Source organism: Balearica regulorum, chromosome 20 (assembly GCF_011004875.1).
Source record: "Balearica regulorum gibbericeps isolate bBalReg1 chromosome 20, bBalReg1.pri, whole genome shotgun sequence".
In the NCBI taxonomy this organism is placed as follows: Eukaryota; Metazoa; Chordata; class Aves; order Gruiformes; family Gruidae; genus Balearica; species Balearica regulorum.
The window spans coordinates 12717575-12745383 of record NC_046203.1 but is presented as its reverse complement, the minus strand read 5'-3'; the positions used below and the strand labels follow the sequence as shown (position 1 = coordinate 12745383).

The following is a 27809-nucleotide window of genomic DNA, read 5'->3' as shown; positions in this document are numbered from 1 at the left end:
ACCCACTCCTCTGGGCCCCCTTACCCTGCCACATCTCACAGGTTCGCCTGGTCCTTCTCTGCCTGGGCCCCATAACGGAGGTGACACCCCCATACACAGGCTGTAAGCATGCAAAATTGGCGTTAAATCATGGGGAACGTAAGTCACACAGCAAACTCTGTGTCACACTGCTGGCTCACAGCAAACCCTGGCCCTGCACCTGATGGATGGTTATCTGAGGTCACCATGTCTGGTCATGCTGAGGGTCTCTGTCCCTCCTGCTATCAAAGCAGGCCCCCTAAAATTTCACCGTGTGCCTCTGTCCCTGGGGATGGTCAAAGCAGGATGAAGGGATGGAGAGCAGCCCTGTGGAGAAGGCCTTGGAGATGCTGGTGGACAAAAGACTGGACGTGAGCCAGCAATGCGCATTTACAGCCCAGAAAGCCAACTGTGTCCTGGGTTGCATCAAGAGAATGATGGCCAGCAAGATTGAGGGAGGGGATTCTCCCCCTCTATTCTGTTCTTGTGACACCCAGCCGGGTGTGGCAGCGGAGGCAGGATGGCAGAGGTGACAGGGCAGCAGACGTAACTGTGCAGCAGAGGTGACAGGGCAGCAGGCTGTGCTGGGCTGGCTCCCCGTGCAGCTGCTTGTGCATTGAACCCAGTCGTTCAGGCAGATCCTTTGCTTCACAACCTGGAGTCCCGCAGAGGTGAGCTTTGTGCCAGCATTGCATTGCTGGCATCCACAATCCATGTGTCCCTGGTTTCCTCAGACAAACAAGGCTGTGCTCTCCTTCCCACAGCATCAGGAGATCACCTGCTCCATCCTCCATCCTGGAGAAAGTCCCCCTGCCCCTCGCTTTCTTTCTCCCACTGAATTTGTTCACACCTGGAGCTTATTTCATGCTCCTTGCCAGGCACTGCCCACCTGGGGTGGCCACTTCAGCACAGGCACCCACTCCCCCCCCAGGGATGTGTCTGGGCTCTCCCTGCGAGTGACCGCAGCTGCCTGCACGGCACGGGCAGAGGTACTGCCACCCTTCCCTGCCCTGCTCTCCTCGCCTGTGGTGCCTCCTGTGAATGGGACACGATGAGAAACGACAGCTCATGGGAGCCTCCCCTTGTGCCTGACCCCAGCCAGGCTGAGCGCAGGCAGCAGCGCTGACATGCTCCCTGCCTGAATGTACCGTCGCAGAGACATTTCTCTGGCTATTCATGTGTTCTCATGGCTGTCATCCCCCTTGCCTGGTTGGAAGCATTTCCAGCCCAGCATGTCCCAGCTCTCGGTGCCTCCCTGTTTGCACTGGAGATGGAGTCTCCTGGGACACCAGAAATTGGCCAGGGCTGGGCAATGGCTCCCTCAGACCTTGGCTGAAGCCCCCCCAATCGCTGGGGGCTGGGCAAACAGACAGTGGCAAACATGACCCCCTGCAAAGACAGAGGAGCAGCCCTCTTGTAGCGGAAAGGGATGCAAAACCCCTGCTCCATGCCACGTACGGGCAACCTGGGAACAGGGTGGCCAAGCCTGCGTGAGACCAAGGTGTGGAAGACACTCACATCTCTGCTCAGATCCTAGGAGGGTCCCACCACACCAAGTAACTGCCCACCAGAAAGGGACTTGCTCCAAAGTCCCCAAAAGCAAAATAAGGATGAGGAGCAAAGAAAGGACCATCCCTACCCCCACAGGGCTCTCCCAACCCCGTCTCTGGTCGCAACCGTTCAGAAAAGAGATTCTTGGTTCTTTTTCAGTCTCTGAAGACCTCTTCTCACTGCTTGGCCAGTCAGAAAGAGAAACAGGAGGTCTGGCACCTATTAAGGGATTAACTTCAATCCAGTAAAGATCTTTCTGCACCTGTGTTAATCCCTGGTGCAGCTGCACCTATGAGGATCGCAGATGTGTGCCTCAGAAATACTGACTGGGTGAGGAGGGTGGCAAGAAGAGTTGGGAATAGGCAGGTATTTCCCCGTGGAAACTTGAGAACAGCCTCAAAGTCAGCAGTGATGCAGGAAGGCAGCAGTAAATGATGTTCTGCTAATCCTCGGAGCCAAGGCTATGGTCTCCTGTGGTATAAGCAGCAGCAGCAAAGGGGAAGTTTTTTTTCACGTAAATCAGTATATTAATGTCTTGGAATTGATTAACACAGGTTTTCCAGAGGTTAAATGCTTAAAGAATTGATGTGAGGGGGTAGACACAGCTGCAAACTCTCACAGGTTGACCACGGTGGTCCTGCGGAGAAGCCTGCACTGCAGCGGTGGGCGCCAGCCGGGTGAGGGTCACGGTGCCCTGCTCAGCCCTTCTCTTTCGCAGACTCTGCTGCTGGTCAGTGCTCCATGGCACACAGCTGGAGCTCATCCCCAGCCATCGCCTGCAGCAGCAGAACCTCTGCGACACACTGGCACGTCGGGACAAAGGGCCCTCTGACCACAAGCCCTTGACAGAGGCTGAGCCCCTTGCCTGCCTCTGAGCAACGGACTGGAAGCTCTGCAGAAACCCCAGAGCTGGTGCAATGCGTGCTACGTACAGGGTAACTGTAAGCAGCAGGAAAAGTGGCTTGCTTCGAAAAAAATTCAGTGAGGCACGTTGAGAGGAGCTGAAGTGTGACCCTCCAGCTTGCAATCCAGCTGGGCTGGAAGCCGCGTCCTCCTTCAGCCTCCTCTCCTTGGTGATATCTCCTTGTTTATTATTTTGTTCACTGTTTTATCCCACTGTGTAAGCAAGCTCAAAATGTCCTTCTCAGAGGCAGGGGCCCAACCTTTCTTGGCTCACTGCTCCATGTGGAAACGCATTACATTATTCACTTGTGACCATATTTAAAACAATCTCAATATATGTCTGGGCTCCTCAGGGCTGTCACAAACTCCTTGTAATGATTAAAAGCAGTAATATATTTGTAGTTAACCATGGTAGGTGAGACACTTTCTCAGAGCTTTTCTATTGCTCAGGGTGTTCCCACCTCCCACCAAACCCATCTCTGGGGGGGGGCGGGGGGCAGGATGGGGCTGAGCCCTGGGTCAAGGACAGTGCCTGGTTGGGGGAGAAGATGGAGTCCCAGAGGACGTGCCTGGGAGAAGGGACAGGGACAGGCCCCGAGGTAACGGTGGTGCCTGGGGGGGACTACACACAGGACAAGGCTGATGCCGGGAGGAGGGTGATGGCCGGGGGGCCGGGATGGGGCTGACCCTGGGCCAAGGGCCATGCCCGGCGGGGGGTGGGGGGGTAGATTGGGCTGATCCCGGGGCAGGGGCGAAGCCCGGGGCCGGGGGGGGCCAAGAGGGCCGGACCGAGCCGAGCCCGGGGCAGGGGCAGACGTGGGACCCGCAGCCTGGGGCCGGCCCCCCGCAGCCTGGCGGAGCCCGGTGTCCCGCCCGGGTGGGCCGGGGCGGCGGTGACTCAGCCGGGAGAGGCGGGCGAGGAGAAGGAGGAGGAGGTGGCGGGGGAGGAGCAGCAGCAGCAGGAGCCGCCGCAGCCGCCGCGGAGCCGCTCACCTGCCCCGCTCCGGGCCCGCCATGGCCCGCCGTGTGGCCGCCGTCCTCCTGCTCCTCGCCCTCGCCTGCCTGCTGGGCATCCTCCTGCTCTGCCTCGGCTCCGGGGACACGCGGGGCCCGCCGGGCTTCAAGGTGAGCGGGGTGGGCACCGGGGGCACCGGGCACCGACGGGACGGCGACAGCGGGCACCCGGGAGAGCTGGGCTGCCGGGGCCGGGGGCGGGGGGGGGGCAGCCCGCGGGATGCCGGCTGCGGGAGGGGCTCCGGCACCCAGGGCATCCCCAGCGTCAGAGGAGGCCACCGGGGCTGGGGGTCCCCGAACTTGCGGGGCGGGGGTTGCAGGGAGCAGCCAGCCCACCCGGCTGCGGGGACCCCTGGCCGCCCATCCCCGGAACCCCAGACCTGCACTTTGGGAGAGGAATCTTTTGGACACGCTAAAAAAACAGCGGTGGCACGTCTGGATGCCCCCGCAGGCCAGAACAGCCGTGTCAGCATCTGCTCCTGCGGCTCAGTCTGGGGCAGGGGCACCCCTGCGCACCCCAGCATTGCCTGGCACTCCCGGGCTCCAGCTGCATGGCCTGAGCCAGCGCTGCCAGACAAGAAATGCAGTTTCCTGTGAAAATGAGCTTTTTTTTTTTTTCTTTTTCATTGTAAATTCAGATGCTGAAAGAACTTCCCGACCAATTTCTTGTTGGTCAAGCCCCCCAGTTGACTCTTTTGCAGTCCAAGTCTTTTGTTTTAAAAAAAGTCCCTTTTTTTTTTTTTTGGTGACAGACCATTGTGTGGGAAGCAAAGCTCTTGTTCTGGAAAGTGGTTCATCCAAAATCCCCCGTTTTCTCATCCCAAGCAATTTCCCTGGAAACTTTCTGAGCCAGTCTGAATGCCAGATGTGTTGCCTTCTCTCCGGGTTTGTCAGATATAATGAAAATTAAGTTGAGAAAATGAACTGGCTTAGTCAAGATGATATTCGCTGTTGTTAGTATAACTAGCAGTTATTAGCTCTTTCCCTGTGATACCATTCTTTACCACCTGTTGCCACGTGCTGGACCATATTGAGCAGTGTCCATAGCTGGTTTCAAAACAGATTTCTGTCTCTTTGGACATGGGGGAATTAAGACGGATCAGCGCTAAGACCCCTATGTGCAGCACTTGGGTCAGCCTGAGAAGCCTCTTCTCCTCCTGGTTCCAAGCTGGAGCTTTGCTTTTAAGCCAGATGCATTCCCAGAAATTTAATTTTTGAGCTTTTTTGTGCTTTTTCTCTCTCCGGGTGGTAGCACCTTCCAGTCTGCAGGCGGTGCTGCCGTTTGGGGCTGAGCATCCCCCAACACTCACGCGGGTCCTGGTCCAGCTCCGCCCGAGGCTGCGCTGCACTGCCCGGTCCAGGGACTTGGGGCTTTGCACCATTCCTGAATGTACCAAGTGCATGTGAGGTCCAGCACAGCACGTGTGGTGAGGCGCTGCCTGCCGGAGCTCGGCACTGGCATCATGGTAGTGCCTGTTCCCGTGGGGCTGGCTCCAGGCAGGCACCGAGGGGTATGCTTTTGCACAAAGATCAGGGCTGTTTTGGGGATGCAAAGCTTTGTCTTAGTCTAACTCTGCCCAAAAAATGTAGACATAATTTAGAGGAGGTTGGTCTTGCTGTGGGGGACCCCGGGCACGTCCTCCCCACCTGCCTGGGCGAGACATGCTCCTTGCGGGCTCAGCGCACGTTAGCAGCAGCAGCTGCTGGGTGATAGTGCTGCTCATGGCTGAGCTATGGCTCCGTGTCTTCCCTTTCCAGCTCCTTTGCTTGGAATATAGACCTAAAAATACCCCAAATTAGTTATCCTGTTGCTGGAGGGACTGATCCCAGGAGCGCAGTGTTCCCCTTCCCTTGCGGGTCCACAGCAGGGATTACGGCTGTCTTTTGGCAAGGTTTTGTTTCCTTCTTTTGGCAAATCTCTTCACTGGCTGTTACGCAGCCTGCAAGGCTCTTCCCATGCCAGCCATCCCAGGGGAGCTGCAGCTTCCATGGCAAGAAGGAAACCCGTCATAACCCACCACAGACCTGGGGGCCCCACAGGTCTCACCACCCTTGAGGGAGGTGGGATGTTGTGGGGCCAGGCTGAGCCCCCGCTGCACCGTGGGGCCACCAGAGAGCCTGTGGGGTGGGGGGCTGGAGGCCCGAGCATAGCCGCGGGCCATGGTGCCAGGCTGAAGCAAGTTAGGCAGTTCTCAGTGTCCCCCGTCCATCTCCTCCCGTGGGGTGTGGGATGTTTCTGGGCAGAGCCATGCACTCGCCAGGAGACCTGAGCCCCACTTGTGTCTTCACTGCCCTGTGCCCTTTGGGGACATCACTGCCCTCTGCATCCCCAAGCCCTGGCTCGGGCTGGGCTGAGTGATGCTGCAGTGGAGCAGAGCCTGCAGGGCCGTGGGTGACCCAGGAGGCAGCAGGGCCAGGGGCAGCATGGGGACACTGTCCCAGTGTGGGGCCATGCCAGGGACCCCCGTGTCCCCCATCACCAGGGCCTGGTCAGGGATCCTATTGTTAGAAAATATCCGTCATCCCTGTGCTACCAGGAGATGCTGGGGCTGGGGCCTGTCCCGAGGGCTGGGGCCAGGGCTACGAATACATGTGCAAGGCCCCGCCAAGCCCTGGGGTGCTGGCAGCCGAGCATGCTGGGGTGGATGAGAGGGATGACGGGAGCCAGGCACCAGCATGGGAGCATGCCAGGGCATCCTTGTGTCCTTCCAGCCCTCATTTCCAGCCTGCTCGTTGGCAGGCGCAGGAGACCTCGGCTGGAAAAGCTGAGGGCAGTGCTTATGCTGCAAATCACTAACGAGATGGGCTTTCAGCCAGGCTTCTGCCTCCTGGGCTTCCCGTCTTGCAGGGTCCCTGCAAAATGCCTGTGCCCCCCACACGGCTCGCTCTGTGCTGGGGCATGCAGTGGCTCCCATGCTCCGGCACATGGGCTGGGACAGGGACAGGGACAGGAGCTGGGATGGGCTGGCACCATCGCAGCCCCCACTGTGGGTGACCCCATCACCAATTCCCCTGCAGGTGCTGGAGGCGTGTGTGTACGCCCGGGTCTGGAGGAGGGGACGAGACCTCTCCTTCATCCCTGGGGACCCTCTTGACTGTCCAGGTCTGCCGCAGCCCCTTGGTGCACACACACCTGTGCACATGGCTTCCACCCCTGCCACCAGCACTGCCGGGGAGGACGGCTCCTCCACGGGGACAGGCTGGGGTGCAAAACCCTCTGCCCCCTAGGAGTGGGACAGAGGGGGGATGGCACGAGGCCACGGTGGCTCCCGTCATGCCGGGGCAGACAGGGAGTGAGCTGTGGCGTCAGCAGCTGGCTGGGCGCCGGGCACTCCCTGCAGCTGGCAGTGCCCACCATGCTGCAGTGGTTCGTGCTGCCACACGTCGTTACCTTGGCTGGGCCTGAGTGCTCCTGCCTCCACTGCTGGGGCCAGGCCAGGACTGGTCAGAGGGTCCCGTGGACCATCCCTCACTCACAAGTCCTGGGGCTGCTGCTGCCCTGCAAAGATGAACCCCACCCTGACCATCCGGTGCGGTATCAAAGGGCACAGGGATGCGCCTGTGTGGGGCAGCTGGTTCTGTCACCCCAGCAGTGTCACTGTCACCCCCAACATGACACCTCCCCATGGGGCTCGTCCTGGGTGCGGGGTCGGTGCTGCCTCTTGCTGCCGACCGCCCTGTGCAGGCGGCAGAGCCACAGTTGCAGCCACGTGTGCTCTGTTCCCTGGGCCTGAGCAGGCAGCGTGGCTGCCCCAGGCCCGCACACACCCACTCACTTGCCTGCAGGGGCGCACTCTTGCATGCGTGCCCACACACACCCATGCACGTGCACCCACCTAAACGCATGTATACAAACATGTTGGCACACCTGTGTGCGTGTACACCCCACCTGTGGACACCCACATGCATGCACCCCCCCAACACCTCCATGCCTAAATTTGCACACACGTGCATATGTCCGTGCGCACACACCCCCACATGCACACCTGCAGGCACACTACATGCACACTTACATGCATGCACAACCCCATACATGCACATCTGTGCCGTGTACACCCACATGTGTGCACTCCCCCATGTGCACACCCCTGTGCCAGCTCTCGATGGGACTGGAAGCACGGCACAGCCGAGCCAGCCCTGGTGACCGTAGGAGGAAATCCCCTGGACTAGGTTTCCCCCCCGCCACAGGTGCATGGGGCTTCCCCTGCCCACCCCGGGGCCAGCCGTGTGTCCAGACTCGTGTGGCTGGCCACGTCTGTTCCTGCCGTGAGTTACAGAGTCGGTCTGGCATCCAGAGTGGGCTGTCCCCATCCCCGGTGTGTGGCATGGGGTGGCCCTGGCTCTGCTGATCATCCTCGCTGCCTCCTGCTCCAGCTCCCTGCCACCTTGTAGGTATCCCCATCTTCTCGCCTCGTCCCCCTCCATGGGCTGCAGCCCCATATCATCCGGGGGCTGGAAACCGCTCCTGGGGTCCAAGTTGTGCTCAGCTTCAGGTTTGGGGGTGACCTGTCAATACTTTCCCTTTGGGGAGTGTTGTCACCCGGCTAATGCCAATGTCGTTTCAGGTGATATTTGTGGTGGTGTGATGCCCCGCGAGGACAATGGGGACATCTGCATGGTGGCCACAGGGCACGTGGGCACACATGTGGCAGCGGTGGGCAGGGGGATCTTCTGGGGTTGGACCCTCCCTGGGGACCACTCACGGGGATGCCAGGACAGCGAAGGGGACGTGCCAAGGGGACTGTGGGGTTGGGAGCAGGTGGTGACGTGCCAGTGGGCGTCCCCTGGGACAGGCAGCTTCGCTGGGGCAGACGCGGCATCCTTTATTGCTTGTGCCTGTGCCTGGCAGGCGATTGCCGTTCCGGCGGCACAGGGTTTGCCCACGGGGTCCTGGGGCGGGCAGGCGAGGCAGAGGTGCTAAAGGGGCTGGGGGAGACAGTGCCAGGGGGTGCATGGCCCCAGCACCCAACCCAGAAATGGCTTAAACTGGGAGTCCTGTTCCCCAACTTTGTGCTTTGGAGCAGGAGCTAGCAAGAGGAGGGCTGTCAGAGCCCCCTACCTCCTCCTTGCAGGGTTCGGCATCCCCAGGAGCTGCTCCCCCACACCAGTGCCATGGCACGCTGGCCCGTCTGGCCACAGAGGGAGATTCTCCACTGGCTCGTAGCTTTGGCCCATGGCATGTGGCAAGCTGCTGACAGTTAACAGGAGCCAGGGGAGGCTGGGGGGGGGGGTCACCCATTGGAAATGGTTCCCTGGAGGAGCCGGGTGTACCACTGGTGTGGGGCCATGGGTTCACGTGGGGGCTGCCTCTAAGTGGGGACCCCAGGCCCCTGCCTGTGCCCTGACACTTATTTCTGCTGCCTGAGCTGGCCAAACCCAACCCTGCAGGCACCCAGGCTGCAGCCCACTGCAGCTGGTGGGGACAGGGATGGGACCACAGTCCAAACAGGTGTGTATGCCCCCGGCGCACCCACCAGCCAGGGCCGGGGTGGCTCCTGGGTGCTAGGCAGGTACAAGAGCTGCCTGCCCCAGCCCTGGGGCTCAACCTGGGTCCGGGCAAGGCAGGCAACAGACGGAGCCTTTGTACAAGCCAGGTTTAAGCCTTAAGTGGTTTCACCTCAGAGATGCTCAGCTGCTTTTCCCCCGCCGAGACCTGCAGCCTCCTCTCTGGCAGCGAAGCAGCTCCGGCGGGGTCACAGCAGGGCGGGGGGTGGCAGCGCAGGCAGCCCCGAGTCCATGGGTGGCAGGGGGTGAGGCAGAGGGGTCTGCTCGGGGGGCTGAAGGCAGCACAGGGCAGCCCATCCCTGGGAACTGGGTAACCTTGTTTGGCAGGAGGGAACAGGGTTATTTATAGCCGGAGAATGGCCGAGCCATACAAGGGCAGAAGGGATGAGGTGCCTGGCTGCCCTTCTTTGGTGAGCTGCATCCCTGAGGGGCCACCCCCAGGTGTCCCCCCCCGCACTGGCCCCAGGCACCCCCTGGCATGGCTCGGCACAGGGAGATGGGAGAAGGGGTGTGGGGGGAACACAACACCTGTTCCATGCTCAGGGAGGCAAGGGGGTCCCCATGCCTAAAAAGCCGGAGTCCCTGTGCTGTGCCAGTGTCCCCGACTGGGGAGAGCGCCCACTCCCAGCCACATCCCAGGCAGGGCCCCGTGCAGGCAGATGTGGGCAGGACCATGCCCATGCTGGGCTGAGCAGCGCTCCCCCCTGCCAGACGACGCTCCTGAAGCTGCCAGACAGGACCTTCTCTCAGGGTGGCCAGGGACAGCCAGGGTGTCTCCTGCCTCTGGCCTGACCTGCTGCCTCCCCCCCACAGTATGGCATCGTGCTGGACGCCGGGTCCTCCCACACGGCCATGTTCGTCTACAAGTGGCCTGCAGACAAGGAGAACGACACTGGGGTGGTCAGCGAGCACAGCATGTGCGATGTGGAGGGTAAGGACTGTCCCAGTCCCCAGGGGCCAGTGTCTGGCAGCAGGGTCTGTCACGTCCCCTATGGGCAGGGCACTGTGATGGTGTGAATGCCCCTGCCGTGCCCAGCTGCCTCCCTGTGTGTTCACCAGAGCAGTGAGGTGTTATAAGAGGTCCTGCTCTGTTCCCAAAATCTCCCCCATCTTCCCCCAAGGCTTGCAGCCACGCATGCCTGTGGTTTATCTTTTCCTGGCATGCACTGAAATGCCAGGAAACAATTGAGCTCCCTGCTTAGCCCAGCAAGGAGTCAGGGATGGTTTTCCACTCTCCATTTAAGCAACCCTTCCCTGGCTGTCAGCCAGCGGGGCATGTGGCACAGGCAGGGAGATGTGGCTGGACTCTGGCTGGCCCCATGCCCACAGAAACCCGCAGCGCCTGCCTTTTGAACAGCCTGGGAGGGGTAAAGCTACCCACCGAGCATCTTCCCACTGAGCATCTTCCCACCACCTGCAGGGAGCAATGCTGTTTCCTCTCCACAGGTCCTGGCATCTCCAGCTACAGGTCCAACCCTCCGGCCGCCGGCACAAGCTTGCTACACTGCCTGAACCAGGCTCTGAGAGATGTGCCCAAGGAGAAGCATGCGGACACCCCGCTCTACCTGGGTGCCACAGCTGGCATGCGCCTGCTCAAGTGAGTGCTTGCTCTGGCCGTGCCAGCCTGGCCCCAAACATTGCCTGGGGGGGGCCCTGCCATGCAACCTGCCATCTTGCCACCCATGGCAGGGCTGAAGCTGGTGAAGGACAGCTGTGATGTCTCCCCTTTGCCAGTAGAAACTCCTAACCCTCCCAGCTGCCCAGCTCCACGTCCCTTACAGAGGTGGTCCTGCCTTTCAGAGCAGCAGATGCTCTTCAGGGCACAGGGCTGAAAAGGGGCTGGCATGGGGCCAGCACCAGGATCACCCACCCAGTCTTTTTTGGCTAGCCAGGAAAGTCCCCCTGCACCCATTGCCAGCCTGATGGGATGCAGTGAGAATTCCCCCCCCAAAAACCCCACAGAGAAGGGAGTCCTGCCCCCTCTCACCCCACCACAGAGCTCAGGGGGTGGGAGCATACCTCCATCTCTGCCACCTTCTCTGGCAGAGACAAGGGGAATTAGCTGGAGTTTTTTGGGGGACATCCCTACATGTACCCGGGCGAGGACCCACGTGCCTCCTGCGCTGCATGCTGCGGCGGGGCTGGGCCCCAAGGGCTGCGTGGGCAGTGGGGCCTCCGCTCGTGGCACCCCGCCGCAGCCCCGCCACTCTACCCTCTTGCCTGGCCCGCAGCATCATGAACCTGCAGGCTTCGGACGCTGTCCTCAGTGCCGTAGCAGCCACGCTGAAGTCGTACCCCTTCAATTTTCGGGGTGCAAAGATCCTGTCGGGGGAAGAGGAAGGTGTCTTCGGCTGGGTTACCGCAAACTACCTCCTGGAGAACTTCATCAAGGTAGGCAGGGGAGCGTGGTGCCCGCTGGGGATGCTGCGGCGGCCAGGCTGTCCCACAGCTCATCGCGTCCTTACGCCTGCTCTTGTCTTCCTTGCTCAGCGCGGGTGGCTCGGGGAATGGATCCAGCCCCAGAAGACGACCCTGGGGGCCATGGACTTTGGGGGCGCTTCCACACAGATCACCTTTGAAACCAGGGACACCATCGAAGACCCCAGCAATGAGGTGATGCTAAAGCTGTATGGCCAGGAGTACAAAGTGTACACCCACAGCTTCCTCTGCTACGGAAGGGACCAAGTCCTCAAGAGGCTGCTCTCGAAGCTCCTCCAGGTACCAGCCTGTGCTCAACGGGGATGCCGGCTGTTATGACTGCGGTTGCCCCCTCACCCTGGTGTTTGTACAGGGGTGTCACCAGCCTCGGCTCTAGGACAGCCCTGTGGGGCTGGCTGCACACCTTTCCCAGCCAGCTCTTGCGTTTTCCCCTCAACCCTCTCCTGTGGTCCCAGGGCTTCCTCCTACCCTCTCCATAAGGTGTTGCACCCCATGGCTCGAGCCCACACATCCTGAGTCATCTCGAGACGCTTGTGGCAACTGCCAGCTCTGCGTCCCGCTGCCCAAGCTCCTCTGCATCTCCCCAGCAGGGAAGCAGAGGCAGGCAGGCAGGCAGTGGTGCCAGGGCTGCCAGGCAGCGCCAGGGGAGCTGGGGCTACAGCACAGCTCATGCATCCTGTGCATCGCTTCTCCAGCAGGCTAAGAGCTACCAAGCAACCATCCCCCACCCCTGCTGGCCCACGGGCTACCACAAGAACCTGTTGTTGAGCAGCATCTACGATAGCCCCTGCACGGAAAAGGAGAGGCCCAGCTTTGCCCTCAACACTACCATCACCATGGCTGGCACTGGAAATGCTAGCCTCTGCACTCTGCACGTGAGCAAGCTCTTCAACTTCACCACCTGCTCCTTCTCCCGCTGCTCCTTCAACGGCATTTTCCAGCCAGAGGTTTCAGGAAACTTCATTGTAAGTCCTGGCATGGAGCGGGGTGGTGGCCTGGCCGCTGCGTGGGCAGGTGTCCCTGGCCCCAAGACATCATGCGGCGGCAAAGCAGACCCCCGGATCTGCAAGGGCAGTGGCTTGTGCCCAGCACAAGCTGGCTGTTCGTGGCAAGAGGGTTTGCTCCCAGCCTGTTCCACAGCTGCCTCCTTTCCTCTGTCAGGCCTTCTCTGCCTTCTTCTACACAGTGGACTTTATCCAGACAGTGATGGGGAGACGTGTACACTTGCCCAGCGACCTGAAGGATGCTGCCGAGACCATCTGTGCCACCAGCTGGAGCGAGGTGGGCTCCTCGGGCATGGCGGGGAGATGTGGGGCATCACCTGGGCTCCGAGAGCAGCCCTTGGAGGGGGCTGGGTGGCCTGGCACCCATGGAGTAGGGGGGAGGCGGGTGACAGCTCCCACATGGGACCAGGAGAGGCTCAGGTGGGTGTGGGCAGTGCCTTGGCCAGCCAGATGCAACCACCCAGCGCTTCAGGCCACAGAAACAAAGCCTGGACCCTGTTGACTTTATCCCTTTTCTCTATCCCTCCATGCATCCCACCCAGCTGCTCCAGAAGGCCCCTAAGCTGGAGAAGAGATTGTCGGATTACTGCGCTGTCAGCATATTTGTTTATTTGCTCACCACCAAAGGCTACAATTTCAACGACCATTCCTTCCCCAACATTGCCTTCCAGAAGAAGGTGGGTTGCTCATGCCATGGTATGTTTGGAGTTAGGCCAAAAAGCCCTGCAGCAGAGATGATCCCACACCAAGAAAGAGCCAAGCAATGTGAAGGAAGATCTCAGGCAACAGAGGCAGAATGGAACTCCCAGTTTTTGGGTGGAACTTCTGGGAGGTGGAAAAAAAATGAGCTGAGCTGACTGTAAGGTAGTCATGGAGTCAGGTCCACCAGTCCTTCAGTGGCCCTCAAGACACTAGCCATTTCAAACAACTCTTTGCTCAGGCTTGTTGGGAAGTTATCTCAGGGCAGGATCCCACCTTTGCCAAGTGCCCTCACTTACATGAGCCATGGGATGGGCAGTGAGATCAGGACTGACCTGAATGGATGAGATCCTGTTCCCATCAGATGAACCCAGCTCACCACAAGATGGTCACTGTTTTGCCCCTGGGCTGGCTGGACCGGTGGGCAAGGGGGGGCTCAGGGTGCTGTGGACTCCCCCACACCCCTCTTCTCCATTGGGCTGACACTGAGGTGGTCCTCCCTGGAAGGTCTCTTGAGGCCTGTGGAGCTGGGTTGACTGGGGTGGTGACCATGCCGTGCTGTTTCCACAGGCAGGAGAAACCTCCATCGGCTGGGCCCTGGGCTACATGCTGAACCTCACCAACATGATCCCAGCAGAGAAGCCCTCTTCCCACAAAAGCATAATGTACAACTATTGGGTCATCCTCATCCTGCTCTTTGTGGTCACCACCCTGATGTCTCTGGTGACTGCCATCTGCCTGCTTCGGCACAGCAAGTCCAGCGCAATCTAACGGCAGGGACAGGACCCAGCACCATCCTTCCTGCTGGAGTCTCCATGGCCTGAACACTTGGGATGCATCAAGTGCTAGGAGATGTCCTCCTCCAAAAACTGACACTGCCTGTCCCAGAGGGAAAGCTGTCCCTTTTTGCCCTCTCCTTGCTTTCAAGCTGCAGAATTGGGGGGGGGGGGGGGGGCCAGAAGAGGACCGCTGGCCCTGTGGGAGAATGGATGGCTTAACGGTTTCCAGTGCCACTCAGGGACAGGCCCCGGAGCAGGATCAGGATTTGGATGTTCAGACCTGGGGCATCTTTCTGCCACCAGACCTGGGCTGGACTGGGCCAGTAAGTCCAGACAACAGCAGGATTTATTCACATGTGTATGGGGTGGGTGGGGAGTATTATTACACTAGTCCTCATAGCTGACCTCTCCAGCCCGTCCCTGGAGCATCAGCCCTGCCTCCCGAGGAGCTCTGGGGATCGCCCAGGGCCCACGCTGTCTTTCTGGTGGATGCATAAACCCTACTGACCTTCCTGAGGGCCAGATCTTGGCCAGGACTTCCACCAGCCCCAGCACAGGGGCTTTGGGTAGGGGCTTAGCAACAACCAGGTGTGGGGAGCAGGCAGTTTCCCAGGTCCTGCTTCAGCAACCAGATGTGGTGCCTCCTCCATTCCTGTGGTTCCTAAGCCAGATTCGTCTTTGCCACAGTCAGAGCCTCCTCCGTCCCCCATGCAATGGCACAAAAAGCCCCCGTGGCTCCCTGGTGCATGGCCATGCCAGCACAGAGGTGGCAGGCTTGCTGCGGGAGTGGGGCTTTGCCCTGGTTTGGGATTTGAGCTCTGCATCACCCCATGGCAGGCAGCTGGGAGGATGCGCCTTCATTTCCAGTCAAGTAAGAAGAGGGACATGCAAACATGCAGAAGGTTTGGGTTGGTTTTTTTATAATCAGAAATAAATCTTTGTAACCACTCATATGGCTCTGTGGCTCTTGACCAGCAACAGGCTGATCGAGCCTGGCTGTCCCACAGGGATAGAGCCACTTACAGGGTCAACTCAGACACGGCCGCAGGTCAGACTCTGCCTGGAGGTCTCAATCCCTTGCAGCCTGCCCAGTGCTGAGACACCATCATGGCTCCATATGCTCTACCAGCCTGGAGAACTCCTCCAAGATGGACCAAGGTGGGCTTGAAACCTCACTCCAGACTCAGGCCACACAGAGGTGGGAAAGTTTCAACCAGCCACGGTTGCAAAGTTGAGGTTTCCCAAGAGCTAGAGGTCCAGTCACCCCAAAGGCAGGAGCAGGCAGTGCTCAAGCTGACTGCCCCGTGCACTCGCTGCTGTGCTCACAGACGCAGCCTCCATGCAAGGAAAGCACAGAGGGAGCCTCGGCTCCCAGGAGACCAGTCTGGTACCTAAGCAGGGCAGGAGAGCAGCCCACAAGGTTGGCGATTTGTTCGTGCAGTCACTGGCAGCTCAGAGCCACGGTGGGGTGCATCCAGCTGCCGGGCAGCTGCGCAGGGCCAGTCCCAACATGTTAACTCCATCTGGAAAGAGCCTCCCGCCCCACTGTGTCCCTCCGCACGCCCCAGGAGAGGAGCGGGTTTAGCGAGAGTTGTGGTGTCTCGCTGCCCTCCTTGCCCTTGCAGGCAGCACAAATGCTGCTCTTCGCTCTGCCTGAGCTCCCAGTAAGTTGTGCTTGGCTTAACCCGCCTGTTCCCTGCAGCCACTTTGCTTTTAGCTGTTCTGGCAGCTGCTCCCCATCCCTCGGCACAGGCTGAGCGTGATGCCAGTTCAGATGATGTTCTGAGCCCCCAAACCCAGTTTCCTCCCCGGGCCCCTCATCGCCCCAGCACAGGGACTCCCTCCCGTGGTGAGGCTCGGGGCCCATCTCCAGCTCGCACAGGGAAGGAGGCATTTCTGGTCTCTGAAGCTAAAACGCTGCCGCTCTCCTTTAAGAAACCAGCTAGCTTCCAGAACCCAGGCTGGGGTTTCCCTTCTGAGAAATTCAGCTGCAGCTGAATCAGAGCTGGACGTTCACCAAGAGCAGCCAGGTTGCCCTAGTCATGACTTGGAGTTTGCCATTAGGAAAAAAATAAGCAAAAGAGGCTTCTTAATCTTCCCATGGGCCCCTCTGTATGTGTGGGATTTGAGACAGTACCATTCCTTTGCCGGCTGGTTACTGATCTGGATGGAGAGCCTGGGACTGGCTGGGTGATGTGCCCCAAGAGGAAGGCAGGGCACTCAGAGGGCTCTGGGCAGGTGGGCACCCCTTGGCAGGGGCAGAGGACACCCCCAGAGGCCGTGCAGCTGCAGGGCTCAGCTCAGCCCCACTGGGGCTGGCGAGAAAAGCCTTGCTGTTACGGGGGCAGGGACACTATGACCAGCTAGGCTCAAGAACTGGAGAGTGCACAGCAACAGCTCTGCTCCTACACATCTTAGCTCAGACCCGTCTGTGCCTGCAGTCACTTCTCAGCCCTGCGCTGTCAGACACGAGTGCTGTGGCCTCAGAGGGACCAGAGCTCTCTGCTCCAACATTTACCGCAGGGGCTGCCTCAGGGTGACATTCACCACCCATACCCCAGCTCTTCCTGCCCACCACCAGCCTTCACTTCATCCACAACGTGCACTTTCAGCTCTTGACTTTTATTGTACCCCCCACGTGCAACGTTCAGAGGCTACCTGGGAGGCAGCAATCCCCACGGTGCCTCCACCGCGCTCTCACTGCAGGATCAACTCATCCGAGCTGCCGGGCAGTGCCACAGAGCCCACCAGTCTCTCAAGCAGCACAGGCACAGGCAGGCCAGGCAGGCAGGAAGGGGTGAAGCAGAACACAGGCACAGTGCACTGTGGTCTGCTGACTACTCCACAACGTCCCCATATTTGTTCCTCCTCACTGGTGGTGCTGTGCTCTCTCTGTCCTCTGGGCTGGGCAGATTTTCTGCAACAAAAAGAACAAGCTCCCTGGACCCCCAACTACTGGCATGTTTGCCAGGGGCAGGCAGAGAACCACAGAGCCCTGGTGAAGCATTTAAAGCCTCTTCAGCTGGACGCATCTTTGGGAGTTCAAGGTACCAGTGGGAGAAAGCAGCAAGCAGCTGTGGGAACTGCCCAGCAGTGGCTGTTCTGGTGCCCCTCCAGCTCTGCCCACCATACAGAGCAACCAAGCTGTGGAGGCATTTACTGCCTCCCTCCATCCCCTACTCTCTTCCTCTTCCAGCAAACACACCCTTCACACTGGCTCTCGTGAATCTACAAAGCAGGCAGGGCAGCAGGCAGAAGTGAGCGCTCCCACCCCATGCCACCAGCCTTGCTCAGGTACCTGCGGCACAGGTGGTGGGCCCAGACCATGGAGAGACATGGGAGCCACGAGAGCAAGCAGGGAGCTCCAGCCTCCCTAGCGTTGCTGCCTCCCCAGGCAGCTGCTCCCATCCCTCGACTGCAGGGTGCCAGTATGGGACTTATATGGGGACTTTTGGCAATGACACAAACAGTTATCAATTATGAGGCAGGAACAGCAAATTGTTGCGGCAGGGAAGAACCAGGTGTGACAAGCCCAGGGAAAGCAACAGGGAGAGATGGGAACGTACCTGCGGGCTGAGAAACACTACCAGCCTTGGCGAACTCCTGTGGGGACTTGCCTGTCTCCAGGTAAATCCAGAAATCGGAGCATTTCTGTGTCTCGGCTCTGGTTACCACGTAGCTGGCGAGGGACCCTGCAGCTGAAGAGCCCAAGATGCTCCCGAGAGCGCTGGCAGCAAGGGCATTTGCTAAGGGCAGTGCTGGGGAAAGCACCTGCCAGCTTATGAGCTGCTGCGGCTGCCTGCGAGCCGTCCCTGAGGCCCCCAGGGCCGTGGGGAGCAGTGATGTGACAGGAGCCAGGGGAGAAAATCCCCCGGAATAAGGACAAGCAGCCGTTCTGCCTGCAACACGGCCCTGCTCCTGCCGCTGCCCGCCCGCGGGCTTGCCTGCAGACGGGGCAGGGACTGGCAGGGCCAGGCAGGACACTCACCCCCGGCCAGCAGCAGGCTCCACTGCAGGCTGTACGGCAGCTTCTTGTTCACCAGCTTCTGCACGGCGAAGGCGGCCCCGCTGCCTGCCGAAATCGGGGGCCGGGCGCCGTTACCGGCCCCCGCCCGGGCCGCCCTCCCCCGCCCCCGCTGCCCGCACCCCCCGGGGAGCGGCCGGGAGGAGCCGGGGCAGGCCAGGCCGTACCTGCCAGGAAGGTGCCGATACCCTGCAGGAAGGCGTAGGACTGGCAGGCCGCGTACTGCTGCAGCGCCTGCGGAGACACACTCAGCGCGGAGCGCCGGCAACCGCAGGCCCCGGTGCTCGACCCCGGCAGCCCCGGCAGCCCCGACGGCCCCGGCCCCGGCCCCGGCCCCAGCAGAGCGCACCGGGTGCTTGGCGGCCACGCTGTCCTCCACACGCCGCAGCCCCAGGTTGACCATGGCGCGGCCGGCGGCCACAGTGCCCGGGAGCACCTTCCGGCTTCGCCCGCCCCTTCCGGCGCGGCCGCCATGGCGGAGCCGTCTGGGCCCTTCCACCTGCTGCGGGCCGGGCCGGGGCCGGGCCGGTACCTCTGCTACTGCCGCCCCGGCCCCGGCCCCGGCGGCACTGTCTAGTGAGTGCGGGGCCGGGAGCGGGACCGGGGCCGGGCTGGGGCCGAGCGGCCCCGGCACAGCCCTTTGCCGCTGCCTCCCGCAGTGTGACCGACGCGCTGGAGGTCTGGGCCGGGGAGCTCGGCGCCCGCCCGCCGCTCGGCTGCGTACGTACTGGGGCCGGGGCGGCAGGAAAGGCCCGGGCGTGAGCCGGGGCGGCGGGGGGGGGGGGCGCCGGGGAAGGCCGTTTCGGGACGTGCCACTCTCCTTCTCAGCGGTGCCAGCCGGAGGAGCACGGCACGAAGCTCAGGTGGGTGCCGTAGCCGCGGGGACCCGGCCCCTCCGCCCAGGGCCCCTCCTCACCGCAGCCTCGCCCGCGCAGGGAGGCCTTGGGGCGGGGGGCCGCCTCGCTGAGCCTGGGCCCAGGGAAGGCCACGCTGCAGCTGCGGGAGGAGGCCCGGTGCGCGGCCCTGGATCTCTTCAAGCTGCCCATCACTGAGGCGAGGAGCCAGCTCCAGGCGCTGGTGTTTGGCATGGCGGGGTGTGTCCAGAGCCTGGAGAGACGCCTGGAAGGTCTGTGGGGAGATCTGGAAGGGGGGGAAAGGCGGGAGGAAGGCGGGCAGCTCCCCACCACCTTCGCAGTATCATCCCCCCCACCCAAAGGTGCCCGAATGATCCAGCTCAGCCAGCAGCAGGAGGAAGCTGTGCCTCCGAGGCCTTGGCCCTGGTGGGTTCTCCTCACCGGGCCTGGGTGGATTGGCCAGGAGGGCTGGGCAGCAGAGGTGCTGCCTTCTTTTTCCTCTTTGGGCTGGTCAGTTCCCAAAGCTGGCCAGGGTCTGCATCTGGCCACCTTGGGCAGAAGAGATCCTTTGTGGGACCAGAGGACGCAGTGCTGTGTCTCTGAGCAGAAACACAACCTTGTCCCCATGGCCAGCACCACACTGCCACCTCTGTGTGTGGGAGTTGCCTTACAGAGGTCTCTGTTTCAGGGGTCTAGGAAGATCTTGGGGCAGCAGCAAGGTGGGAGTGCTGGGAGGAGAACATGGCTCAGTTTGGATGTGGAGGGGAGGAAGCTTGCTGGGGAAGCTCGAGGTGCTGCGTGCCATCTTGGGGTGCATTGTCACAAGCTCTGATTCCTGTGTCAGCAGTGGTGGAGACGCTGGCGTCTTCCTGCAGCCCTGAGAAGAACACTGCCCAGAGCCAGCAGCTCTTTCTGCCAGGTAGGCAATTGCCAGGGGGCACCTCCCCTGGTTCTGCTGCTTGTTTGCTTTCTCTTCCCCAGGAGGCTGCCAGTCCTGTGCCCATGTGCTCTCCAGGACACTCCAAGTCCCCTCGGCTGTGGCTGCTGTCAGTTGCCCTGCTGTCCTGGTGCCCTTACCAGCACAGAAGGGGTCAGGGCTCAGCATGGTGCCTCTCAGGGTGTCTGGGGCGCACTGTGCTCAGGTCAGATGCCGGGCATCACCAGGCAGGTTGCTCGCTAGCCTCAGGAGGTCAGGCTTTGCTGCCCTTCCAGACTGGGGGCCTCTGGGAGAGGAGACCAGGCTTGGCCCTTCCTCACCCACCACAGATACTGGGCCAGCCTGGCTGAGCTGCGGGAGGCTCACCTTGGGCATGGAGGGGCTTGCAGGGCTGCCAAAGCAGCTAGCTGACCTTTTGCAATCCCCATCCTGTCTGTCCCTGACTGAGGCAGACCCTAGCCCCAGGAAGAACAGGGGTGCTGGCTTGGCTTTCCCAGCCAAGAGGAAGATCCCGGGAGAGTCTCTCATTAACCCTGGCTTCAAAAGGTAAGTACTGCTCCCGGGCCCAGTGCTGGGACTGAGCTGCACAGAGATCCAGTGGGCTCTGTAGCTGCATGGGAGCAGGGTGTGGGGCTTTGGGCTGTGATGCTCCTTCCATCTCCTAGCAAGAAGGCACCGTCTGGAGTGGACTTTGAGGACTCCTGACCTGTGCTGTCCCATCCCCTGATGACAGCCCTGCTGGAGCCTTGTCAGCTGCTTCTGTGGCTGCTGGCGGAGGTTTCACTGCACCCTGGGCCTGCTGAGCCCCTTGCGCCCAGGGAGGCAGATGGGACAAACAGGACTCAGAGGGCTGGAGCCAGCGCCTGGCAGGGCAGCAGGTCCTTGGCTGGTGCAGTGGCAGGGCCTCTGCAGGGGGACAGACAGGGCAGGGGTGACAGAAGTGGTGGCTTTTTCCCTTGCAGCTCTTCCCTGCTGGCAAGGCCTGCCTCTGTACCTTGCTTGCCATGAATTGATGGGGTTTTTAAAGAACTTTTTATATTGCTATGTAACAAAAAGATTGCCTGTGTTTTAACTTATTGCCAGTAAAGCTGATTTAAACCAGCCGGTCTCTGGGGAACCTTGAGGGTCAGGGGCTCAGAGGAGTTCACTTTCCTGCCAGCTTTGTGCCAGTGGGCTGGTGGGTGAGTGGTTAGAGCCTCCCCAGCTCCCTGGAGAGCTGGGAGAATGGGCCCAGCCCTTGCTAGGCACTAGGAGAGGACTGGGAGGATGGTGCAAAGTCCTGCAAGGGATGAGAGCTGCTGGGGCTGGTCACTCCAGACTCATGCTTGTCTCGCTTGCAAAGCCTTTATTGATTTCTGGGAGCTCTGATACGTGGCTTGGACTTGCCTCACTTCACCCCCATCCCTCTCCCAAATCTGCTCCTGAGAGCTTCCTAACGGTGGGTTCTGGGGGGACGGTGTCCTCCACTCCCCTCAGCTAGTGCGACGGGGGCCAGGCAGTGCCCACGACCTGCAGCGTCCCCCGGCTCCATTCCCAGGGCTCTGCAGAGGCTGTGCTGGTTCCCCTCCCCGGTGCAGCTCCTCGGGGGCATCCTGTGGTGCCTGCTGCCCTGGCACAGCCCTGCCTCTGTTCACTCACCTGGCAGGTGGCACGGTGTGCCTCCAAGGGAGGCTGCAGGTATGCTCACTGCAGTGCCTGCCCTCTGTGCTCCGCAGCCCTCTGCTCTGGGCAGCTTTCCCTCCCAGCTCCTTCCCTTGCCCTCAGCATTGCCCAGCTTTGGTACAGACAGTGGCTGCGGCCCCCTTGCACCCATCCTGATGCTTAAGGGCAGGTCCAGGGGGTCCTGGCCAGGCAGGGAGGGTGGCGTAAGAGGCAAGAACGCATTTGTGGGCTCAGTGTGATGTAGATTGCTGCCAGCACCTCAGGCAGGGGTGCCAGCTGGGGGAATTTGGGTGTCAGGGGCACAGCTCATGCTCTCTGCCTTCCCAAGTGCGTGCAGGCAGGACTGTGGTGGTTGTAGCAGGACTGGGGCGGGCACTGGCCTGCTGCCCGACCCTGGCCCTGCGCCCACCTGGGCACGTGCCCGGCTCACTGCGGTGACCGGACCACGGAGCGATAGGCTTGTATGATGTCCTCGCTGTTGGGGCAGGTGTATTTGAATTCCTTGGTTTCGTTGGCACCGCTAAGGTAGCGCCACACACCGCACAGGTCCTTGGGGATCCCAAAGTGGCGGTAATGCTGGCACACGACCTGCGGGGAGAAATGGGGTGAGCCCCGGCCCGGCCCTGTGTCCCTGCAGTGTGCCAAGGAGGGCCCCGCAGCCAGGTGCTGGTATTCATGGGCAGGAGCCAGCCACGAAGGAGGGCAGGGGGTCAGGGGACATCCCTGGCACTGCAGGGGTGGCACGTGGCAGGGGATGCAGAGGGGAGTGAGATGGGTGGGAAGGCACAGTGCTGGGCAGGGGTCGTGGGGAGGAGGTGCCGGGGGGGCACTGGGCTGGTACAGGGGTTGCTGCAGGCACCCAGTGGGAGGTGAGAGCATGGGGCCAGCAGCATCAAGAAGCCAGGGAAAGGGGAAGGACACGGTGCCGGGATGCCTGCGCTCACCTGAACGATGTTGAGCTTGGGCAGCAGGTTGCAGTCGGCTAATGTGAGCTGGTCCCCGTCGAGGAAACGGCGCTGGGAAGCCTGGAGGTGGGGGTCATGGGCCAGCTCGTACTCCAGCGGGGCACTCAGGTACTCGTCCAGCTTCAGCAGGGCCCGCAGCAGGCTCCGCCGCAGCGCTGTGGGGAGGGCAGCAGCGCCGCTGTGTCAGGGCATGGCCTGCTCCAGCCAGCACCTGCCCCTGCCCTCCCAAGAGAGCCCTGGCATGGCCATGCTGAACTGCGTGGGCAGGGGCGCTGCCCGGAGACCCAGCTGAGGGCTGGGGCAGGGGAGAGCTAGAAAGGCTCAGGGTGACCTGACTGGGCTTTGGGGATGGCACCTGAGAGGCTGCATGGGGTGTCCCCCCACCCAGCTCCTCACCCTCATCCTGGGCAGGCACTGGGTTCTTGATGAAGGTGGAGAACTTGTGGAAGATGTCATTCCCGGCCAGGCTTGACTCCCTGTAGTGTGGTACCAGGCTGGGGAACCTGTGGGGAACACAGGCACAGCTGAGGAAGGAGGCAGGGGCTGGCAAGCTCATGTGCTGCCTGCCTGCCCCTCTCTCAGCCTGTCCTGCCCCTCTGTGCCCCCTTGCCCCCTCTTGGGGCAGCACCAGCCACTGACATGGGGGGGCCCAGCTTGTCCTCCAGGAAGTCCTCGATGGTGACGGTGTCGGTCTTAGGCTCACCATTGTAGAGCAAAACGGGCAGCTGGGCGCCCGGCGCGAAGTCCTTCAGCACATCTAGCGCCCTGCGGGAGAGGGGGACGGATGCTGATGCCCAGCAGTGCCCAGGGCACTACACACGCGTGTCTGTGTGCGCGCGCGCGTGTCCTGGGCAAAGGGACGAGGTGGTGCCCTTGGACTGCTCTTGCCTGAGTGTGTCCCCGTGGCAGCTCTGCCCTGGAAAGTGCCCACCAACCTCCCTCAGGCAGCGGTGGGCATCTGGGGGGTACAACAGGCTCCATGTGTCCCACAGTCCCTTCACGCCCCCTCCCAAGGTGTGACACGCCCATCAGTGTGCTGGGGGCAAGGCTGTCCCACCTCTGGCCCTGGCTGGCAGCCCCTGGGGATGGGCACCACTCACCTCTTCACATCCACGGTGGTGAGGGTGAAGGGCACCCCTTTGAGCAGCAGGACCATGAAGAGCCGCTGGCAGAAGGGGCAGTGGCCCACGCTCTCCCCGTCCTCACTTGCCTGTGAGCAGAGAGGGAGAGCTCAGCTACTCCGTCCCCTCGGCACAGCCGCAGCAGGGGCAGTGCTGGCTGGGCAGCCCTGGTGGGTGTGGGCTGAGGGTGGCAGGGTGCATGGTGCCACCCCCCTCTCCGGCCAAGCCTAGGCTGGCCGCAGGCTGGCAAGCGGTGCTGGCAGCACGTGGCACCTGCTATGTGGGGCAGGGTGCCAGCCCCTGGCCCCTGCCTGCTCCTGGGGCCTCCACGCCCCACCCCAGGGCAGGCCACGTGGCACGGCGGGTGCTGGCCCTGGCATCCCCAGGGGACCGGGGGGCCACAGGCTGCCCCAGCCCTGCAGTGCCGAGGGGACTCGAGCTTGGGGGCAGCAATCACGATGGCACCGGGGGCAGCTGTGGGAGGGACTGTGCCAGAGGAAGGTGATGGCGACGCTGGTGGCCCCGTCATCCCTAGGCAGGCCCTGTCCTGTGCAGCCGGACAAACTGCCCAGGCCAGGCGGTGGCTGGGAAGGGCCCCGCAGGGGCAGGCAGGCAGATGCTGCGGTGGCTGGGCTGCTGGGCAAGGGGCTCTGGCTTGGGAGTGGGGGGGCACCCCAGTCCAACACCCCAGGCCAAGCACCCACAGCCCCCCCCCCAATGCCTACGGGGCAGGCAGCAGCATGCTGTGCCCTGGAGAAGAGCCCTGAGCCCTGCCTGCCCAGGGCTCCACATCTGGGCACTGTGGTGGGCAGGGGTGGCTGGGCCACCGCAGCCCAGGCAATGCCTGGGTGGCAGCCAGAGGTGCCCACCAGCCTGAGGCACCCCGGGCTCCCATGACCCCACTCACCTTGACGAAGAGCTGGATTTGGGGTTTCTCAGCCATGCTGGGTGGCGGCTGCCGGCAGAGTGGTGGCTGTGCCGCAAGTGGCTGTGCTGGAGCCACGGCCCCTCCCAGCCTACATTCCTCCCCGGGGTGCACCCGCTCCCACCCACGCCTGGCCCCACGGCACAGCTGGGGACGCCCTGCTGTGGGGCCCTGGCCACTGCTGCTGCTGCCAGTATGGGTCCGGCAAGGGCAGCTCACAGCATTGCCTGCTGCAGCGGCTCAGGTCTGGGCACCTTTCCTGTGCCACCTGTGCCCTGCACAGCTTTGCACCCCTGCGGCATGTCACCCCACCCCACCCCCCCACCCCCCCCCACCCCCCGGAAGGTGCCAAGTGCTGGGGATGGCCCAATGCTGTGCCCAGCTCCCTTTGCCCAGGGCAGGCTCCCGCACCCCCACCCTGGGGCACTGTGAGCCCCTCCCTGCCTCAGCCCTTGTCCAGCCCAGTCCCTCCCTGGGCACCCAGCCCTGGCACTCCTGCCCACCAGCAACAATGCCAGATCCAGTTTTGTTTTTTTTTTTTTTTTATTATTTAAAATTATCATTATTTTCACAGTTCATCTTTTTTGTTTCTTTTGCTAGCAATGTACAGGCTCCTCCAAAGCGTCTCCACCCCTCAGGGTGCCCCGTGCCTGGGGCCGTGCATGGCACTGGCACCGTGCCTGCAGCTGGTGGCCAAGGGCATATAGAAGGAGGCGAAGCAGGAAGCGGGGCCAAACTCAACAAAGCAAATAGTGTTAAGGCAGAGGCCACCCCTGCCCTGGGGCGATGCCCTCCCGCTCCCACCCTGCTGCCACCCTTGGGGTGCCCCCAGCAGGGTTTGTGCCTGGACAGCCCTGAGCCCAGGAGGCTGCCGCAGCCACCCAGGCTGTGCTGGCAAACGTACGCTGGGCATACCACCCTGGGGGCACAAAAACATCACCACCGACCAGCAAAAGCCACGGGGCATGGGGATGGTGGGGACTGCTCTGTGGGGGGGGGGTGTGGGGAGGGGGTTGCTCTGTGCCCAGGGTGCCAGTGCCCTCCCGGAGCCCTGAGCAACAGGGCAGTGGGGCAGGCACAGGGCAAGGACGAAGCCCTGGCCAGAGCACAGCACCATGCCCGCCCTGGGCTGCCCTGAGGGTGCCACTGCGGAGATCACAGCTGGGGGAACCCATGGGTGACACCATCCCCTCTCTCTGGTGACAAAGGGCTAACCCCAAGCTGGCTCATCCCCCAGCACTCACCAGGGGAGGCAGAGCGGGCCCAGCAACGGAGCAGGGGCACCCTGGGTGGGGGCTGCCCACCTGCGCCATCCCCCCTTCAGGACCAGTCAGTTTCCAGTATGCCGCTAAAAAAAAATAGGGTCTGAAAAAATCTGAAAATAGAGCTTATATCCCCCCCCCCCCCCGGCAATTTTTTCCCCTATTGAAAATACTGTATATTTTATCACAATCTATAGCAGGTGGCATACAGGACTGGCGAGACTAGGGGCATGGGGACAGCAGAGGGTCTGCTGCTACCTGGGTTTGTCCCTGCTCCTGTGTCCTTGAGTGGGGCCCAGGCTGGTCCCAACCCACCTCCCCACACAGTGTGGGGCCCCACGGCAGCGAGCCAGGGTGCCCAGGCTGCCTGGGGTCGTGCCAGGGAGGGCAGCTGGGGGGAGGGGTATGGGGGTAGCCCAGCCCTAGGAGCTCCCCAGGAAGGAGGGGACTGTGCACGGCCACCCTGGGGTGCTGTGAAAGCCTGGGGCACCCATGGGGTGGGTGGCTGAGGTCAGCGCCACAAGCTCTGCCATCATGCTCTATCTGGGCACGACTGTGGGTCACTGGAGCGCTGCGGGCTAGGGCGTGCTGCCAGGCTGTGGGTGCTGGGCATGGCCCCCCTGGGTGACAAGGCGGCAGGACCCTCTGCAGAAAGGAGGGGCGCTGCTGGCTGCGGGGGCACCCGCTGCCAGCCCAGTGACACTGCCAGCCCCAGGTGACGTCGCTGGCCCTGGTGACGCTGCTGGCTCCACTGCCGCAGCCCATCCTCCCCTCCCCACCACCCGGGGCAGCGCTGCCAGGCTGTGCTGGTGCCCAGCCAGGCTCTCTTGGCCACCCCACCCCTAAAGCCATCCTGGGGTGCAGCAACCCCCTTCCCAGTACCACCAGTGACCCAACAATAAGAAATCAGTGCAGATGGCTCCTGTACAGGGCCGGACGCTGAGCAGTGAGTGCCAGGGCAGGGAGGAAAAGGAGAGGGACACAGCAGAAAAGTGGCACAGTCACGGCGATGGATGGCCTGTGGTGCAGGAAGTGGGCGGTGAGGGCAGGCAGGAGGCAGGGTGAGGGGCTTTGCAAGGAGGGACGTGGTTGGGGGCAGAGGGGAGAAACAGCTGGTGCCAGCATGTGAAATACCCTGTGAAATACCCCTCTCCCCCACCACGTGCCCCTCTGCAGGGGTGCCGCTGCCCAGCCCCAGGGACAGTGCCGAGTGCCCAGCGCACACGTGGCAAGGCTGGGGCGGCTGGACCCCTCAGCTGGCAGCAGCGTGGGCAGGCGGGACGCATCAGTGGGGCTGAGGTCCCCACCTCGGGCAGGCTAGAAGTCACTGGTGACATCCCATCAGTGACAGAAATCACTCATGGGTAAAGCCCCAGAGCTCCTGCCCCCATGCCCTCCACAGTGCCAAGGGCAAGCACCAAGCCAGGGATGATGAAAACAAGGCGAAAGCAGCCGTCATTCCTCTGGCCTTGCCTGGGCCAGGCCTCAGGTGGTGCCGGTGCCAGGGGCGCGTCCCCGCGGCTGGGGGTCCCTGGGGTGGGTGCAACATGGGTGTCCAACCGAAGGCACCGCTCACAGGCTCGTCCCTGCCACACAGCGTGCAGGGCCGGCAGCACTGGCGCCAAGCCGTGTCCTTCTCTTCGCAGTCTCTGTCCATTGGCATGCACTGGCTGGGCAAGCCGGCCAAGGACAGTGGTCCCTGCCACCGCGCAGTGACACTGCCCCAGAGCTGAAGGGGACGAAGGCCACCTGGCAGCCAGTGGCTTGCGGGGTCTGTCCAGGTCAGTGCCGTACCCGCTGCATCCTCCCTGGCATGTGCCTCTGGCCGTGGCAGCTCTGCTCGACGGGACGAAGAGAGGAGAGAGGCCAAAAGGGTTCGGTGTCTTCACAGCCGGGGAGCGTGTCTGCCCCCGGGGGTCTCAGCACAGTGTGTCCGTGTTGAACGAGAGCTGAGCCTGCAGGCACAGAAATGGGCAGGGCTCAGGGGCTGCCTGCTCTGCCCAGCACACCCAGTGCTGCTAGGGCCAGGATCCGGCCTGGGGGGGAGCAGCCACCCCTCCCAGAGAGCTGTCTGGTCCATCCCTGGCCCCACTGTCCCCCCTTCCCTGGATGAGACACAGTGCTGCAGCGCTCAGCCCTAGTGCCCC

The 27809-nt window shown here is 62.0% G+C and overlaps 5 protein-coding genes across 12 annotated transcripts in view; 2 read left to right on the top strand and 3 right to left on the bottom strand.

Moving 5' to 3' along the window:
- Positions 1-3309: 3309 nt before the first annotated feature.
- On the top strand, positions 3310-14861 carry ENTPD2 (ectonucleoside triphosphate diphosphohydrolase 2). Of its 2 annotated transcripts, none has more exons than XM_075772714.1 (9): positions 3310-3597; positions 9805-9922; positions 10438-10588; positions 11223-11382; positions 11482-11709; positions 12126-12395; positions 12592-12711; positions 12977-13111; positions 13704-14861. In XM_075772714.1, the coding sequence occupies exons 1-9, from the start codon at positions 3487-3489 to the stop codon at positions 13902-13904; spliced, it is 1494 nt and encodes a 497-aa protein (XP_075628829.1). In that variant the 5' UTR covers positions 3310-3486; the 3' UTR covers positions 13905-14861. The 2 variants fall into 2 exon arrangements, with proteins under 2 accessions (XP_075628829.1, XP_075628830.1); XM_075772715.1 differs by having other exon boundaries at positions 3350-3597; positions 12129-12395.
- A 1657-nt stretch (positions 14862-16518) lies between these two features.
- TMEM141 (transmembrane protein 141) lies at positions 16519-18414 on the bottom strand. Its single transcript, XM_075772722.1, has 5 exons — positions 18286-18414; positions 18104-18170; positions 17901-17984; positions 17479-17610; positions 16519-16829 (listed from the first exon to the last, which is right to left on the bottom strand). Exons 1-5 carry the CDS (start codon positions 18337-18339, stop codon positions 16750-16752), a joined length of 417 nt encoding a protein of 138 aa, XP_075628837.1. The 5' UTR covers positions 18340-18414; the 3' UTR covers positions 16519-16749.
- On the top strand, positions 18375-20828 carry PAXX (PAXX non-homologous end joining factor). Of its 5 annotated transcripts, none has more exons than XM_075772718.1 (7): positions 18375-18512; positions 18596-18656; positions 18765-18799; positions 18872-19062; positions 19772-19954; positions 20180-20273; positions 20393-20828. In XM_075772718.1, the coding sequence occupies exons 1-7, from the start codon at positions 18409-18411 to the stop codon at positions 20430-20432; spliced, it is 708 nt and encodes a 235-aa protein (XP_075628833.1). In that variant the 5' UTR covers positions 18375-18408; the 3' UTR covers positions 20433-20828. The 5 variants fall into 5 exon arrangements, with proteins under 5 accessions (XP_075628833.1, XP_075628836.1, XP_075628832.1 ...); XM_075772721.1 differs by lacking the exon at positions 19772-19954 and adding an exon at positions 19638-19709; XM_075772717.1 differs by having other exon boundaries at positions 19638-19954.
- Positions 20829-21052: 224 nt separating this feature from the next.
- Positions 21053-24519, bottom strand: CLIC3 (chloride intracellular channel 3). Its single transcript, XM_075772723.1, has 6 exons — positions 24383-24519; positions 23455-23564; positions 22994-23119; positions 22751-22857; positions 22334-22509; positions 21053-21977 (listed from the first exon to the last, which is right to left on the bottom strand). The coding sequence occupies exons 1-6, from the start codon at positions 24416-24418 to the stop codon at positions 21816-21818; spliced, it is 717 nt and encodes a 238-aa protein (XP_075628838.1). The 5' UTR covers positions 24419-24519; the 3' UTR covers positions 21053-21815.
- Positions 24520-24932: 413 nt separating this feature from the next.
- ABCA2 (ATP binding cassette subfamily A member 2) overlaps positions 24933-27809 on the bottom strand; it is a 35816-nt gene continuing 32939 nt past the window's right edge. For all 3 annotated transcript variants that reach the window (XM_075772711.1, XM_075772713.1, XM_075772712.1), the window contains exon 49: positions 24933-27617. In XM_075772711.1, coding sequence (XP_075628826.1) covers positions 27582-27617 — 36 coding nt within the window. In that variant the 3' untranslated portion in view covers positions 24933-27581. The remainder of the gene's footprint in view (positions 27618-27809) is intronic.